The sequence below is a fragment of the Halyomorpha halys genome, unplaced genomic scaffold (genome assembly GCF_000696795.3).
Source record: "Halyomorpha halys isolate HHAL.00 unplaced genomic scaffold, Hhal_1.1 Scaffold372.1, whole genome shotgun sequence".
NCBI classification, from domain to species: domain Eukaryota; kingdom Metazoa; phylum Arthropoda; class Insecta; order Hemiptera; family Pentatomidae; genus Halyomorpha; species Halyomorpha halys.
In genome coordinates, this window is record NW_027116001.1 from 466,055 (window position 1) to 485,384 (window position 19,330).

Consider the following 19,330-nt stretch of genomic DNA (forward strand, 5'->3'; position numbering starts at 1 on the left):
CGTTTGTATTAATGTTTTTTTGTTATTGATGATAAAACTGGGAGCAATAACAGATATTTTGAAACCAGATATAAATGAAATCATGTATCCATTGAACTTCAAATAATTTAACAAATCTTAAATTTAATTCTCATATTAAAGTAAATGTTTATGCAATGGGGGTTCTGCAGGAAAAAAAACATTCTAAAAAATATATCAGACTACATAAATCACCGAGAAAATTTCGAAACTATGCTAATAAAACGTATTTTTTATTTTTGTGAATCATCCAGACCCTTTCCATTTTAAGAGAGAAAAATACCGTATTTTTTTTTCTTTTTAAAAACACTTGAACGTTTTTACAAGAAAATCGTTCTTACAACATTTCTTCTCCCAAATCATTATATGATTTGTTATGGAGTAAAGAAAAGTAGTACAAAAATGGCTTTTGAAAAAACAAACGATGCAATACAATGAATGTTCTTATGTTTAAGAAAAGAATAATATTGAAGGAATAAAAACATGTAATAGTTCTTTACTAATAGAATAAAAAAAAATAGTCAAACTATGTTACATAAAAAAATGGAATATCTCGACCATTTTCGTAACAATCCTGCTAAGAAAAGTGATATACACAGAATAAAGAAGGCGTATTTTCCTATAAAAGGCATAATAGTTCGTATTTTTTTTTCAACCGATTATCTTCAAAATACCTTCTTACCAATAGAAACGTTTACAGAAGTTCCAACATCTCTGATAGAACTAGATACCAAGCCAAAGACGAGTCAGCAAATAATTCATTTAAAATAATTATTTAAAATAATTTATAATTTCTATTATGCCTTAATTGCGTGAAATATAGACATATATAAGAAGAACCTGAAAGGCGATAACTCGCAGAGATTAGATGCACTCTGTCCCGTTCTTGACAATCCACTTTCATTCCAATACTTTCTAAACAGTTTCACTTTGTATTTTTTATAATGGTGCAATACCTCAAGTGTTTAAGAACGATAAATATTAAGCAGCCATTGATAATCATGACATTACGTTATTTTGAAGTTATAGGTGTAAGAATGACGTCATGGATTTATATTTTTATATAATTGCTATAATCTTCCTGATGTAGGTATTAAAGTAAATATTCTTGGCAATGTTGGTAAAGTAGAAAAAGATAGTGATAATTCACAACTATCACTCTGTCGTGGCAATGTGCGTGTATTGATGTCGGTTATGATGTGACACCAAACAGTGATTCAAATTTATGCCCGACCTAAACTAAAAAGGAACCAACGGCATTTTATTTATCACTTTAGAGCGAGCGTGGTGTACGGAAGTCGACAAATGTGATCCAATAAAATCAGTAATGACAGTATTGTATAATGTTTTGGTATAACCATACAACTAACAACGTAAGGTAGAAGTGAGTACAAGCACATTCGCCATGTGGAGTGGTACTTGGGTACTGTAACCGAGGAAGATATTCTGAATTGGCAGAGCAAACTATGCTATCTGCTAGTAATTCAAGGAATAAAATTTTGAATAAATAATATTAATACTAATACTCCTTCGGAATAAGTTCATAGGAGCTAATTATAGCACAGGGAAAACCACCGCGTTGACAGTGACACATAACCTCCCTTCATTAGGAGAAGACCCCAGGTAGCTTCCGTTTCCTGGATTTATTTTTGTATTTCTTCCATAAGGGTGGGGCTAAGTTCAGACAAGAGCCCTCCAGTGCAGTGTAGCATGTCGGCTTCGTTGCTTCAGTCAGTAAAATTTTGATGCAGATGTTTTATGATTCGAATCTATTTTACATTTCAGTATGTTCGGGAGTTCGGTTTTACTTAGTTCAAACGAATCGGGTATTTCAAGAAAGATAAAACAGCAAACTAAACTAAATTATATTAAAATCTGCCCGCCTACACTGGTTCTTCAAATACTAAGTACATTTCAACCAATATGTGACTGATTGATTTTAAATTCTAAGCAGACGTTAAATAAATAATTTGGTTTCTTTAATTGAATCATATCATGGATAGCAATTTCGAGAAGTTACAGATCAAAATGAAATCCTGATCATAAATGGTGGCTAGGAAAAACCATGCCTGGAATGTGAAGATACTTAAACGTAAGTAAAAACAGTTAATGAACAAATTCAGAATAATTTGAAAAAAAAAAAATGTTTATCATTAATTTTTTATCATAATTCTGATCCATAACAAAACAGTTGAGTTAGAACTTAAGTTGCTCAGATTAATATTTATGCCAAATATATACTAATCCTGTAAAGCTAGATAATATGAGTAGATACGTATAATAATAATTTAATAAGTCATATTGTACTCAGTCATTCCTTCAATATTCGATTCTTTATGGACCAATTAGACGTGCGTTCAAGGACAGTGACGAACTGGTCTGGATTCACGGATGATGGCTTTTCAGGGTCAGCAGACGCAGAAAGACCAATATTTCTCTCCCGAAGCAGGCAGTCCAAGAAGCAAATCTTCGGGTTATTTTTCAAAACCATAATGCGTCTAAAGTTAAAGTATAACAACTGTTTAAAATTTCAATTCAGACAGTGGCCTCAGTTTTATTTCGGGAGAAAAAGTTCGCATATAGAAACTCACCAAATCTAAACCGTAGGAACGAACTATATCTCAAATTTACAAACATCTACAATTAAAACAAACAAGGATAAAATATCATATCTAAGCTGACTTTATGAAGGGGACTATAATACATTGACCAAAGCAAACTTCGAATCACTCTTCAATTTCTTGACAGTTACTGCTTTTTAGGCGACAGAACTTTATAAGTTTACAGGAAGAGAATGAGTAAAATTCTATATAACATTATTCAGGAAAATAAAAAATAAAATATCTTTGCTCAAAATGTAACCACTAACAAATACTCTGATATAAAAATAGGAAAATCATTAAATAAATATTTATTACGTTGTCAATGTTTATGGTATTTACATTAATTATTAGATAAGATATGCATTTTTCCATCGACTCTGATAGGTTTTTTGTCACAAAAACCGCATTCATAACAGTTATTATAAAATATTGTGGATATATTATCAATATAAAATGTAAAAAAAAACTATTTATATTTTTGACTAAAATCTTTAGAATGATCAGTATTCAAAGTTTTTATGTAATTCATTTGTGCTTTTGAAAATTGAGGTGCGTTTGTTGAAATTCGTATTCTTAAAACTCAGCTAAAAGTGACTCTTCATGAATTCTTTCAGTACATTTTCATCGGCTCAGCTCAGATATAAGACAGTCCAATTTGTTTTCTATTGATTGAAGTAAGTTTGAACGTGTGAATTAGGAGGTATTATTATTTATGCTCTTGTATTTACGGGCGTCTAAATAATATTTATATTCTAGAAAATTATTTAATAAAACATTGGTAACAAACTATTAATTATACTTTATGCAAAAGATAAAAAATAATAATATGAAATAAAGGCATCACACAATTTTTCTTTTTTCACGCAATTTTTTACTGTAAATTGGAAGTGTATGCTCGGGCAATTAACTCTTCCGTAAATTAATACTAAAAACGCTGTTTTCATAAAAAAAGATATAAAAAATAATATTTTTTTTTTGTGTCAAGAAATAGTCCATTTTTCCATGGTGGACAAAATTAAATCCATTTTTAAGGGCCTCAGAAATATATTAAATGAGGGTTATTGCATAGATAATAAATAATAAATATATTAATCTGATTATATTTGAATGCACCATTTTATAAACAGAAAAGGAAACAAAAGTTTAATATTCATGTGGTAAAACAAACATATTATATAATATAAGCCATTGACATGATCCCCAAAAGAAAATATACATGTCAGAAATAGTTTGATGGTTCCCATACTTAACCATAGTAACCACGGAGTATAACTGATCTAGATCTAATCCCCATGCCCCATACTCCCTCTCAGTTTACAATGGAGGTTACTACAAAGAGCGGAAGAGACGACGATATGGGGTGATCTTGCCGCTCCAAATGTCGCATGCGATAAGTCCTAAAGACTGGAGAATACACTGCAATAGTCCAGCTTCCTACTTTATATAACATCCACAAACTTATATTATGTTATGAAAATATTTTATTCTCACTAGTCATTAGCTTAATTAATCCAATATATAGTTCTACATTGGGAAGATTCTAAGGTTTAATGTTATGTTCTAGATAGATCTTGTCTATTCTTTTGTTTGTATATATTTTAAGAGAGTTTTTTTTAATTATTTTTATTTATTTTTTTTTAATTTTATTTATTTATTATTTTATTTATTTTTTTAATTTTAGTATGTATGAAATCATCCATCACTATTACCTATTATTGCCCACAATTGTGTGACAGATTATAATATCTATCAATAAATAAATCTATCAATCAAAAAAAAAAAAAAATGTTAAGTTCTAAGGGGAACTTGAAAATGAGTATTTTTCGAGCAGTATACATAGGTAATTCTAATTTATTTATGTTTTAATAAGCTATACAGGAATCGTTTCTGTATTTCAAGACGAGTGCATCAGTATGAAATTGTTATTTTTATTTCGAATTTACAATGTATGTAGAAAAATCCCCACATATAGTTATACAACTAAAAATTTCACACTTAGGACGAGTTAGTTAAATAGTGCCGTATTACAAACAGACCCCAGCTCCAACGATCAAATTATTGTAGCCGATTTAATATTAAAATGATCTACCATATATTATACTTTATATAGGTAATGTAAAGATGATATGTAGTGTAAAGGATAAGTACTATTATCAAACAATCATCGTAATACTAACCCATGTGGAAGGTAAAATAATATACAGTATTACTCAAGCATTCAGAGTGCTCAGTTAATGTCCTAACCTAAGGATTGTATTTTATGCTTTTTTTTTTTTTGTTATTTTCATTTGTTTACTATAGATTGGTATTGTATTAACTGATTAGTAAATTAACTCTAAAAACGTTGTTTTCATTTTTAAAAACAATAATGCTGTTTGTTTTTTTGTCTATTTAGTCTGAATAATTAATATTTATTGATTTTGTGTGGGTCTGACGTAATTGCACGAAATGGTTCATTTTGTCCATAGTGGACAAAATCAAATCTATTTTACTTCCTATATAAACTTCAATCCCATATTCCTCGCAACTTGCGAAAATTATTACAAAATGAACCGAAAGATAAGTTCATAGATTTGGTAAATGTCCGCAGAGACAATTCAACCATCTTTAAACATCACCCACTTTACCCAACATGACTTCAAAGGATGGCTTCAGATCCAGTGGTAGGAAGGTTAAGAAAAACCAATGTAGGTGCATAAAAACCATCAACTGTCTCTGAAATAGTGCTCATAGGTTTCGTAGTAGCAAGGGGAAAATCGTTTATGAGTCTAACAAATGTACACGTTAAAGATGTCCAACAAAACTATTCACCCTATTCTGCTGTACCTTGACAGAAAAATAAAAAGTGTTCCTATGCGAACCACGAGACTAATGTACTTCCTTTTTTTTCGTTTGATTAAAGGGATTGAGAGAAAAAATCTTCAATCAATAACCTAATAAAATCACATACTTCACAGGACATGTCTTGGTGCACACTATATCTCCAGCGGCCATTGGGTCTTACCTATACCTCTCTTTACATATCTTATGTCCTCCTAAAATCTTTTTGGATTCTGGTCTCGCCGAGATATTTAAGCCATTGTATCTATATACCTATTTTTCGAAAGCCGCCATAATTGATTTTCATATATAGGTCCCAGAGTGGTCCGAAGTATCCTATGCACAAACCGAACCACTATGCTACTCAACTATCTGAGTCAATGTTTTGATGATATTTATTTTATATTGATTGATATTCCTAAAAATAGAAACATCCTCTAGATCTCACAGGGAATTACTACATAGTCTCTACGTACATGGTATGAATATTGTTATGCATCGTCCACCAATTGTCTTGTCCAACAAATGTCACAAACACGGAGAACTAATATTCTTCATGTATATACTTAGTATTTCTTTTTTTTTTTTTTTATTCTAGGTATTTAATATTGCGATTTTGGTCGAAAAGGTTTCTTGATTGTCTAGGTAACAAAGTCGCTCTTCATTGCACTCAAGTGTGAGCGAAGCTTTATTCCAGAGCGTCGCAGAGTCTGTCAATGCCTATTTTTAGAATAAAAAACATTATGGATACAACTTTTAGGGATTCGCATAAAAACAGTGAGGATTTGAGCTGTCCATTTTTTTTTTATTTTTTTTTTTGTTAGTTTCAATTTCATTCTATGCTTCAATATTTAATACTTGGCCAAATTGTTAACACTTCCACTCTATCTTTCAATTTGTACCCATATAATTTTCAATTTTATGAATCAAAAGAATACTTGTATACATGAATAGGGACTCTTTCACTCCGGGCGTAAAAATGACTTAAATGACATTCAGAATAATTTAAAAAACATTATAATAATAAAAAGTAAAGTAAATTTTAGAATACTTTTTTAATCGAATAGTGAATATATACACGTGGGCACAGGTAAAGGGAAAGAACTTGAGAGAAAACGAAGCGAAAAGCAGAAGGATTTTGTCCCCTATCGGCAGCTGACTGTAAACAGCTTAGTTCTGATCTACCTCTTGTTTCTACTTTCTTTCACACCTCAATCCAGCAATCTGAGAAGATAAACACTACAGTCTGCTAAAAACTGAAGGTAAAGTTGTATCCTTGATGAGAACGGATTATCATACGTAAGCTTTTATCATTTATAATACACTAATTGGCCAACTGAAGATATAGTCATACGTCAGCCATAACAATAAGCATAATGTATTCCTTGATTTATGATTCTGGATAAAGCCTTGATTTACTTTGTATTTTAAAGATCCGAAGAATCGAATGAAGTTTAAGTTAGGTTTAACTTGTTTTCCTCCAAATAAATTTTGTATTTCACACTAAATAAAATTATCACTGAAAGACAAAAACAATCGAATGCTGAACGCTGAGTCCCTTAACTGTTTTAATGTTTTAAAATTAATTACTAATCAAATTATCCATTTTTCACTTATATCTCTCTACCGTATTTTTAAAAAAAATTTATTTAAATAAATATTATTAGTGTTTCTATGCATCAAGAATAATAAAATTGTTTTGAAAGTTGATCGTGGGGTTTGATATTTACAGGTACAGCTCCCCAGGGTGTCTGAGGCCATACTAATAGCTAGATTCCGGTCTGGGCATTACCAATTTTTTTTTGTTTTTTTATTTAGGCTTCTTGGCATGTGTTCGAACAAAAAATAATGGAGGGTTGCTTTTAAGGTTTTAGCTTCCAAAGTAATAAAGTCAATCGAAGTTCATAAAACATACAATGTAAACTTAAACCCTAGGAAAATATTTTTTTTTTAAATTACTTTTTAAGGTACTTGTCCAAAAATAAACGAAGAATATTATTATTTAAAACTGTTCGCCAAGCAAAATACATAGATAAATCGGAACAGATCCCTCCCCGAATCAACTAGGTAGGTTGGTAGGTGCATAATTACCTAGATTTCCAGGTCTAGCTTATCACTTTCTTATCTATTTTTTTTTATTTCTAAGCCCCATGCATATGTTTGATAATAGGGGTGGGAGGTAGTGAGAATTAATGAAATCTATCTCTTTAACTACATCTGATGCATTTCAAAAGAGTCTGAAAAGAGGAATTTATTTATTATTATAATCAATTGTATTATTTAAGTATAAAGTATTCAAAACCGAAAATCGCTCCCTGTATAGTAGACCAAAAAAATTTTCTTTAACAAGAAATTCTGATTTGTCATTTGAGAATAAAATTCATGAGAGGGCTTGATACACGCATATTAAGAAAAATATTTTTTTTTCCAAATTGTGACTAAATTAGACAAAATTTTCGAGAAAAATAACTTTTAGGAAAGTAGTGTACCATAAATATAAAATGGATATGGGACCAACCTCATATTTTATTTGAATAAATGAAATCTGATAGAAGTTAAAAGTGAAAATTGTTTGGAGTGTTTACACAAAAATGCTTCTTGTTTCTTCAATTAATGAAAATCTAAGATTGTCCAGACAAATCTCGACATATTAAAAAAATATGACGTCACCAGATTATTAATATGAAATCACAGTTTGCCCTGTTACCGCTTTTTGAATAATTGTGGCTTAACTTTTTTTTTTACGATTCGTGACTTAGTAATAATTGCCAATATTTCTATTCTGATTAAAGACTGACATCGTTTGTTTAAATGTATTTTATTTGAACCTTTATTAAATTATCTATAGTGGACTAGTCGGATGTTTTGGATAACCTACGACCGTTCAGTTTCAGCTTGTCTTGTTTAATAAACATGGAAAAGGAATTAATTTCGAAGTTTGCTATTTTTTTTCTCTTGAAAACATCAGTATCAGTTCCACTTCACTGTCAGTCTATGGATTTGTAGGATTATTTTTTTACTTGATATTTACGGAAATGTAGGTATAATTTTATCTCGAGCTCTACTTCAGTGAATACATATATAAATTGTATTTCCTGGACAACAATAAAGCAGAGCTTAGTTTAATTTTGTGTTCAGAACTGATTTTTTTTTAAGGCTGTTAAATCTATTTACATTGAAAAATAAAATAAATTCATCACATTGAACGTCTGATTTGATATAAAAAACAGAGAAATAAATGTAACTAGGTCCGACATACCCACCTGTCGCGCTGCGGATTAATTAATTAAAAATATGATGGAATGTAAGCTGGAGCCCTGGAAAGCGGTAGGATTCCTCCAGAACTGAGCTGAGATGTAGGCCAATAAGACTTCATGCAGCAAGAGATCACAGTTATTACAGGCACCCTGCCTCGGAGCCTGCGTAGGAATCCCGGGGCAGAACATGATGACCAAGACATGAAAAGCCTTTTCTACGGGTGTCAAGAATGAGAAAGTTACGTCTTTTTTTTTTAATCTAGGTCAACATAAAATACTGCGCATACAGTTCACCTTCATAATTGACAGTGATTTAACAATCTAGGAGTTTTTGCAATCATCAACAACAGCGCTGAAGTTGTGATAATAAGAATTGATTTTCATCTCAACAATATTTTGTAATAGCAGTGCTATTAATCTCGTATTAATATTTTTTTCTTAATATTGATTTTATAGACAAAGCTTCATAAAATTTATTTGGAAAACAAAAGAGGTCAGAGAATGACAGAAATATTAGAAAAGAAAAAATATACATCGTACCTCAATAAAATACGAAAATAATTCAAAGAGAAAAAATAATGTTCTAAGATTTCTACATTACGTTAGAGCCCATTTTTGCTGAAAAACGTAAATGAAGAACACACCATTAAGAAACAACAAACAATATTTTAATTGAATAGTAAGAAAAATGGGTATAAAAATATTGAAATCCATTTAATCTGGAAGTTTTTTGAGTCGTGTTATAGGGATATCGCAACTTCTTAGATATTCGATCATAATAGATAAAATTTATAAGCAGTCTTTTTATTCAAACAGTCAATTTTTTTGTTAAACATTTATGAGAAACAGCTAGAAAATAAATAATTTAATTTCCAATAAGCCTAATATATATAGGTCTGCGAACATTAGACAAGTAGCCGGTTTATAGAAAATTGACTAGTAAATGGTCGATTCTCACAATTTTAGAAGTCGGCTAAGTTTAAAATAAAAATATCATTGTATTAAGGTGGTGCGGTCCCTAGTTATAAAATAGTGTATGGTTCAACTCAAACCAGATTTCCCATAGTTAATTTTTTTTTTTTTAATAATAAATGTGAATTCTTATCTGTCTGTTAGACTTTTTTTGGCTATACGTCACGAGAAAACTATTATTATTATTTTCAAAAACATCAACATCCCATTACCTGCCTTGAAGCAAAATTTCCGAGAACAAGACACTTCTAGATTTGCCCATTTTTCACATAAATATAATTCTATCGATTAAGAACAAACTTTACATTGTTGTTATTTAGAATCGTCAATAAAAAAAAAATCAGCAACATTTTTTTATTGAGTAATATTACACTCGATCATATTTTTAGACAATAGTCGTATAGATCATAAAGCTCATTCACACAGTATTTAAAAAAATATAAATTAAACGATAACAAAATAAGAAATATAAGATAAAAAATATTGAAAAAATTAATAAATAAATTCAGCAACATTAAACTATTATTCAAAATCAAAATACAAAATGCTGAGCGTACTAAAATTTATAAGTTGGAGCTTTCTCATATACTTACAAGCTCATTAAGTCAGTCACATGAACGTAAGCACGTCATGGATACTAGCTAAAATACCCATCACATTCAAGATTTAAAAACTTTTCAGGCTTAAAATCTAATATTTTTTTCTGTATTTTACTTTTTTAGTTTTTTAGTTTTTTTTACTCATTAAGAACTCAGTAGAACATAACTATCAGAAGATAAATTATTTATCTTTCAAATAAACATATAGAATACTTATTTGAATGATAGATGCATGGAAGTAGATTAATCAAATAATAAATGCTACAAATTACAGAGTATTTTGAAAATTGAAACATATTTCGATAAAGAAAATATAATTTTAAAAATAATCTTTTTCTAAAATGAACAAATTGTATAGGAAGTACTTAACAAGGATTTTATAGAGATATATTAATTTTTACCACAACACAATTTTCTAGTAGGCAATACATACCTGAAAGGAACACTTATAGATGTGAATAAAGCCATTAATGATGGATTAGCGAACCTGAAGGCTCTTTGCTGAAACCACTAATCCCTTTCTACATATCGCACTAGTATTTCTAAAGTGACACAACTCAAAAATCGGTGTTTTTGAGTTATGACTATGAAAGAAATTGGTAAATATATCTTTATGAATCATCAAAACTGTATCAACCTAGCTTCAGAGCTTGTCCCCCAGAGGGCACTTGTGTCACTCTTGCTGCCTTAATGCTATTCCCCCTCCATAGGCAAAAGTGTCACATTGTCAGTTGTCTTGAATTTTGAGTTGTGTCACTTTAGAAATACTAGTGCGATATATCGACCCTTAATGATGCCCGCTCAAACCAAAATCCACAAGATCAATCTTGTTGAAATCCTCCAAGCTACGATTCGGTTAATTTCTCCGACGCATACCCATCGGATTATCTTAGTAACATATTAGGGATACGTTTGTTATTAAGACTGTAAATAAAGGTGACGAAACTAAGAAGTCAGTTGATGAGCACCGAAATCATTCAGTTGTAGTTGAGCAGATAAATATCAAGCCGAAAAACAAACCCGACTGTTATGCTTTGAAACGCAACTATTTTGAACTGGAGATAAGTATTATTAAATATTGATCTAACATTTCTATTTTAACTAAAAGGCGTTTATAAGACAGTTGGGGTTTTCTTTCGAAGCATTGGTAAAAGAGAAATGTCATGCTAGTAAGATGGAAAACTCATTTCTTCTGAGTAGGACTTCAAAACGAAAGGAATGGAGAAACTACCTTCCACATGATCCCTCATCATCATTAAATGCGCGTTTTGTATATAATCTACCATTCATAGGTTCTAATGCTGGGCATAATTCATTTTAAAAAAATATATAAGAAATTCAATAATTTCAGGAATAATTTTTAAAGATAAATAAATCCCAACCCATCCTAACACTATCCTCACCACGTATGCCGATGATAGATGTCTATTGTCAGTGAACAATGATCCTTACATTGTATCCCAAACCCTCAAATCCCACATCACCACCCTTGAAGAATGATGCAAAAATTGGAGGATTAAAATTAATTCCAATAAATCCCACCAAATCAGATTTCTTCGTCCTTCGTAAACCAACGACCTCTTGCCCAACAGTATCCTTTGATAATACCCCACTTTCTGTCGAACAGATCCTTTACTTAGGACTACATCTCGACAAATGACTGACATGTAATCCTCATACAAGACTGAAAAGACAGGAAACTGCTCGTCGATTTCGACTATTACAACATTTACTAGACAAACGGTCTAAATTGCCAATCCATTACTTTAATAATGTGGCTCTTACTCCTGTAGAACAGATTCGTTATCTTGGACTACACCTAGACAAACGACATCTGATCGAATCCTCAGACAAGACTGAAAAGACAGGAAACTGCATACATTCAGACTATTCTACAGCACTTACTAGACAAACGGTCTAAACTTCAAACTCATTACAAAAGACTGATCTACATGACTATTATAAGGCCTATCTGGACATACGGAGTTGAGCTTTGGAGCTCCACCAAACTATCAAATTCCACCCGAATCCAATCCTTACGGTCCAAAATCCTTAACACTCCTTACTTTGTCACAAATCAAGTCATCCATCATGACCTCAATGTCCCATATGTTGCCGATTCGGCAAAAACAGATACCACTCCTTCCACGGAATACTTCCCAACCACCCAAATTCACTTGTTTCTAATCTGGCTTCTCCTTCATTACCTAATTATCATCCTAGGCGTCTGAAAAGAAGATGGCCTCGGGATCTTCTCATTTAGAAATGTTATTGGAGTTCTATCAATGGGCAGATTCTCCACATGTTTTTATCAAGTAACTATTTCACCTGCAGCAAATTTGCTTGTTGTATATATGTTATACAGTTGTAAATAACAATAAATAAATGATTAAAAAAAAAAAAAAGAAAAACATTAATGAATTTATTACTTATTCCTCATTTTAAAAATAATATATTTTATAGAACTAATTTCTCATGACTTGTTTCTGTATTTGTTTTCTAAATATTTTATTATTAATTTATAAAAAAAAAAATATTTTGCAAATAAATCAGCAAGACATTTATATACGAACATAAAGAATTATTCAAATTTTCCTATTAAAAATATATTGTGGAATGGTTGTGTTTTTGAAAAACTCAGATATGTAAACTTTATATGGAATGTTTCTTTTTAGAGTGCTTAGTACTTCATAATATCAAGTCCTTTTTACTGTTCGTTTAACTATTTACTGTAATTACCATAGCTTTTCAATAAAGAAGTAAACTGAAAGGGATTCCAAAATTTCTACAACCTACATAAGGACAGAGCAGTGAAGAGCTGACCTAGTTGGTTGCTACTAAGGAACAGCCAGTTCCAGGCGGTTGATTATTTCCAAGACTACTTTTACTCCTCCTTACCTCCTCCAAAATGTCGTATAGTATTTACATATCTTAAGAGTAATCCAACCAACCTTTCGGTCAGATATGTTCCCAGTCATTCAAATAGGAACAAAAACAAATAACGGGCCAGTTCAAATATAATTATGTAAATAAATTAAATATTAAATAGAAGAGGATCTCTTTCAAAAAATAAGGACACGGTTTATCATGGACAAAGAACTATAACCTTTTTTCATCGAAAGTATATAAAGTACTGAGGATTATAATTTAATTAAATTTTTATATTAAAAACTATATTAAAATCAGAAAAGGTTTTCTGAAATGAAAATATTGTAATTGTATAATTGTGAACAAATACTCTGCAACTCATAAAAATAAAATACGGTGCAGTGCGCGCATCAAAGCTTTCATTTACCACTCAACGTATCTCCCTAAATTTTATGAACTTTGGTGGGCTTGTGTTGAAGTCGTCATTATTTTTGTGAGATTAGAAAAAAAAAATAAAGACCACAGAATACGAAAATATGCTTGGATTTTATAGTGTTATAAAAAATAGAATTTAAGAATTTCTTATGGTGGGAAAAACTAATATAAATTTCGTTTCTTACAAGAATACAACAGAATAAAAAAAAAAATATGGGCCTGCATATTAATGGAGAAAAACCACGATTATGTTACTGGGTAAGAAGCCGCTGGACCAAAGGTAGAGTCGCTCTGTAATGGGCCCCTATTATTTCAAAGTGGTAAGAAGCGTTTCTTCCCTTGGCTCTGTTATCAATGAGAACCAGAATGAAAAAGAAGTTAAAAGCTGAATTGCAGCTGAAATAGAGTCTATTTCACCATTTTAAGGCTGATCAAAAGCAAACTTGTTAGCCGTACCACCAAGTTCACCCTGCACAAAACGTTGATAACACCAATCGTCATATACAGTGGAGAAACGTGGACCTTAAGCAATAAAAGCATTAACCTGCAAGACAGGTTTGAAAGAGTAATTCTGAGGAGAATCTTAGGGCCCGTATGCGAGAATGGTAATTGGCGAAGGAGGAAAAATGGTGAACTGTTTAGGTTCTACAAGGAGTGTAGCATGAGCATGTTAAGTAGAGGCTTTAATGGCTTGGCCATGTGATGAGGATTAGTGAGGAAAGAGTGGCTCATCAATTGTACATTTACGTTTCGGATAGTGTGGGACAGGATCTGCGACAACTGAGGATCTCAGTTACCCGTACAGAAGATAGAGAAAGATGGTTGGCGGCTTCAGGCCAAGGGCAGCTTCATGCGCCTCTTGTGCCAATAAAAGAGGAAGAAATAAAAGGCACTTCAGAGGAAGATTTTTTAAAATTTGTTATTCAAACTGAAATTAAAGACAATTTAATTCTACATTGACACAGCGAGTTTAATCCAAATCGTTACAGTCGTATTCGAGAAAATGAAAAAATGAGAAAAATCGATTATATAAAGTGGCAATTCCAGTCAGGCGCTGACTTCCGAAAAAGTTGCTGTTGCGTACCAGGCATATACTCCCCATAAATATGTAATTTCAGTTTCGAAGTACTTTTATTTTACCTCCTGGAACAAAGAAAAAATCATTTGCAAATATATATATACATATATACATATATACATATACCGTATATTTCATTATGTAGTTTTGGCGGGATGGCATTATAAGAATGGTTGCCGGGTCCGCTGAAGGCAGTGTCAACAATGACGGCATATGTTTCCCTGGATGCTCAATAGGAATAGGGGAAGTACTTTTCGTTTTTGAGCTAGGATATTAACGGACACTCACTGGAACCATTTTGCGAGACTAGAGTTTGTAAACGCAGGGGATCTCTATACTGAAAAAACCTCTGAATTCGAAATGTTGCACGCTTGCAATACTTTCGATTACTTACTATATTCCATATATAAAGATAAGAAAACGCAAAAACTGAGCAATTGTCTCTGAGGTCATATTTCCAACAGATGTATTCGGTTAAAATTTTAGGATTTTCTTCCATTGACAGGTCTAATGACTTCAAATGTCCATTGCAACCGTAGCATTAATATAAACATATTATATCGAGTATATCCAGTGGAATTCCGCATGGTGTGCTTCGAATTCTACAGAGGAGTCCTTTTTTCTTCCGGGTAAAGTACTACATAATATTTCACTTCCAATGACATTAAATGTACATTTTAACTGTCGTGGAGATATCACAATAATGCACCAGTGCTTAAGGGTCGACTGTAGCTCAGGGACTTGTTACAACCTGAGAACTGCAGCGGCGACGGTTCGGATCCGGCCTGTAGGGTCGACTTTTATTTCTGTGGCGATCTAATGAAATGAAAACTTGATTCCCCATTATGGTGTTAGAATAGGGTGGTAGATACCCTCCCTCTATGTCAGAAATCACTAGGAAGGGAGTCATTTTAAAAAAAATGTCTGTTAACACGAATTCATTCGAAAAAATAAAATTAATTCCAATAACTAAACTTAATTATTTAATATTACATCATAATTTTACTATGAAATTTTAATTTAACTAAGAAAAACTAAAAACATCCATAAATAAAAGTTTAAATAAATTTGTAGTGAACATTTAAGAAAACGTAGTACAACATAGGCTGATATGTTGCAGTAGCAGTCGCTCGGTAACAAGCACTGTCACCTATCACGGAAAACCTAATATTGTGACAGTGTTAACACAACATTTCCTGCCATAGCATATATATTAAAAAATTCAAATCTATCCGATATTAATCTAGATCATCGCAACAACCATCATCCACAAGTCATTAATACTGTGGACACAGGTGCTAAGTGCGATTTTCATTCAGGTACTTTCATACAACATTTAATGTACACAGTAACTATACATTTGATACATTTCAAAAAACAACAATGTAATGATCCAAGAACAGTTTCAATTGTGATAGGTATAGTAAAGTTCTAATCAGGGATTCGGAGAGGCACCTGTGATCGGTGAATTCCACGCACCTAAACGAAAGATAAACTTTCTTTCCTACCCACTAGATAATTTAAAACATTAAATGTTCTTATTATGTTTAGTTCTGGTTTAATGGTCTTTATAAAAAAAAAAGTCCGAGAATAACCGCAGAACCCTTTGATATAAATTTTAATCTTAATAAATATACCTTAAAAAGCTTAGATTTCCATACAATATAAACAGAATTAATTTGTCAATTATATCATAAATAATAATTTAAAAAATGTGTTGTATTTGTAATAGAAAATAGGTTTAATAAGAAATTCAAGTTTTATTCACCATTTAAGGGCAACGCGTACCTTTTATTTGAAGAGAAATTTTACCGCTTATCTTGAGGACCTGCTGTGACATCACGGATAAAAGAACCTAATTTTAAATTAATGTACCTTATGGTATATTAATTAATACATATTCATCTAGGAATCCTCTGAAATTTTTATTTTTGGAATTTTAGTAAAAAATAAAATAATAATATTTTTCAAAATTAATTTACGTGTGTTTTCAAATGGAATTTGTGATATGTAGCTGATATAGACCATATTTGGTAAATTTACCTTAATATACCTTGGAACAATTTACCTAAATTTATTCAGTTAATAATTATCATCTTTGATTTCATTCATGTTTATTTAATGTTTCTCACAGACTAAATTCTAATTAAAAAACCATTACTTTCTTTTCTTATCTCCATTATTATTTTCTTAATGCATTATAGAGATATTATAAAAAATTACCTTCGTAGGAATATTAGGTTTCATGAAACCATATAAAATCATGATATTAGCCAAAAGAAATTTACAAAATGTTGATTTTTCGTTATTTAAAAAAAAAAAATGTTAGTTACTAATCTACTAGATTAATACATCAATACTACAACCGCATAAATTTGAGTAGTTGTTCACTGCATCTACAGTGCAAGCAATTGTAAGCACGCGTTTCAAAGCTTTTCAAAGCTGAATTGAAAATTTTAAAGGAGTAGGTATTCTATACCAGCCCTAGGGTATTGAAAATTCCACAGTAGTATAATTTCAAATTATCACCCAGTTACAGATAGGCACCGAGAGAAAAAGTGATATAAGAAAGTAATTAGAACTTAGTATTTGTAGAATGCTACATAAACCAGAATGAAACCTAAGATATTAACAATAGAATCCGCAATGTTAACATCTATAACACATCACAAATAAATCATATCCAATTTTTATTTCTAGTTTTTTTTTTTTTATTTCACTTATATCATAGGCTAATATTTATTATTATATTATGGGGGTATCTTCATAGCGAATTTGGTGTTTTTATCTTTCACGTCACAGTAACCTTAAAAATACAGCTCTAAGCCACCTCCAGTTGTCTTGATCCTGCACCGCAAAGTACGTATATATCGATCACAGTTAGTTTTCATTATGAACGATCTTTTTAATGATATATTCAAGTGCTAAATTAATAATCGCTAGTTTTAAGCCTGTGTGGACTTAAAACTTCACAGAATAAAATGGCCGGATAAAAATGGACGATAAAAAAGAAATACTTGAAAAAAATAAATACTATATTTACAATATTATTTACATCTTTATTTATTTTATTTTTTTTTAGCTAGTGTCATTTTTAATTGTTAAATATAAAATAAAATAATTGAAGAACAATTCTTTTGGACCACATTATTTAAATTAAAACTATAGAAATAATTAAAAAATTATTAGTTAATGCCTATATGGAATTTTTTTTCTTAAATAAACCAGGAATGGGCCTAAGCCGAGAGTAAGGTTTAAGGTGATGGTTATTAATTTTAATTGTTCAATACGTTAAGTCAATTTAGGTAGTAATTATTAATAAAACTAGTCTATTTCGTAATAGATTTTGTAATAATGTTTTGTGTTTTCCACTGGTTTGTTTTTAACCCCTTCAGAAACCGTACTTCATCAAGGTCACACCTGCCATAGAGGAAATACGTTACAACCCTTAAGTTCACCAAGATGCGGAAAGCTTTGGAAAACAAGAGTTTACATATTGTGAAGAAAGTAAATTGACACAAACCTCTAAAAAATCAAAACATACAGTTTTAATAGAATATAAACAGCAAGGGTCAACAAAAGGAACCACTGCAGCGCGCAATGTACTCTTTTTTTTAATAAAAAATAAAACAATAAAAAAATATAAAACTCTTCTTTATCCAAAATTAAAAATTGTTTATCAACAATTCTGTTTCATAAATTAGGGTGTTAATATAATCATTTAGTCATATAAACTAAATGATAATAATGGAAACCGTCACAGTATATCGGTACTATAAAATTGAATTAAATATAATAATTACTACCGTTAATTATAAAATAAATACAGAATCGCTATTTAGCCAAGAATTATAAATCATAAATAATAATAAAAAAAAAATAATAACGTAATATAATCACATAGAGAATTAAGGTTAAAAATTAAAACCGCAGTGTCATAACTGTATGTATGTGTTCTGTATGTATGTATGTGTGTGTGTATATATAGACACACACACATAAAAGCTATAATTAAGTAGCTAACCTAATAAATAAATGATGAAATAAACTTACGTGTATCTTCACCATGCACTTCACCGACGACGACGATATACAATAAATAATAAATAATAAACATTTCGTAAGACACCTGCTCCTGACTGAGCACCTGTGCCTTCTACACTAACCTCTCCGGGTCCTAACTGTACCCGCGTCACTACTTTCTCTCGACTCCTAGGGTAGGGAGGACTCCTGGTGGGGGTGCTTATACCCCTTTCTTAATTCCATTACCGTATACATTCAACCTGTGGTTCATCCGCATATTTTGCATATCGATACCCAAAATCATTTTTAATATTCTCATTTGTATATATGTACAAAAAGGGAAAAAAAAAATGCAATAATTCCAAAACAAGTTCCTGAGAATGGCAGTTGATTGCCCCTGGTTTATAAGAAATAGCCAATTATATTGAGAACTAAGAGTGGAATCGAAGATTTCCTCAAAAAACAGTTAACAGTGGCTTACAATGTAGGCAATCCATCTTCATCGTGAAGACGGAAATCTAGGCTGATGCAAGACATCCGGATCTAAAATCATCAATTATTATTTTTTTCTCTCAAATTATTTTTTCAGTTTGTCAATTAGTTATTTTATTAATTCTATATATATCGTTTGTTTTTATTTGTTATTTGCAATCTTAT

General features: G+C 30.9%; 1 protein-coding gene across 2 annotated transcripts in view; it reads right to left on the reverse strand.

The window, feature by feature from the left end:
* LOC106681874 (uncharacterized) overlaps positions 1-18,823 on the reverse strand; it is a 176,829-nt gene extending 158,006 nt beyond the window's left edge. For both annotated transcript variants that reach the window (XR_010844997.1, XM_014422420.3), the window contains exon 1: positions 18,704-18,823. Coding sequence is in view for 1 of the 2 variants with exons in the window: in XM_014422420.3 (XP_014277906.1) it covers positions 18,704-18,767 (64 nt within the window). In the remaining variant the exon portion in view is untranslated. The remainder of the gene's footprint in view (positions 1-18,703) is intronic.
* Positions 18,824-19,330: the final 507 nt, after the last annotated feature.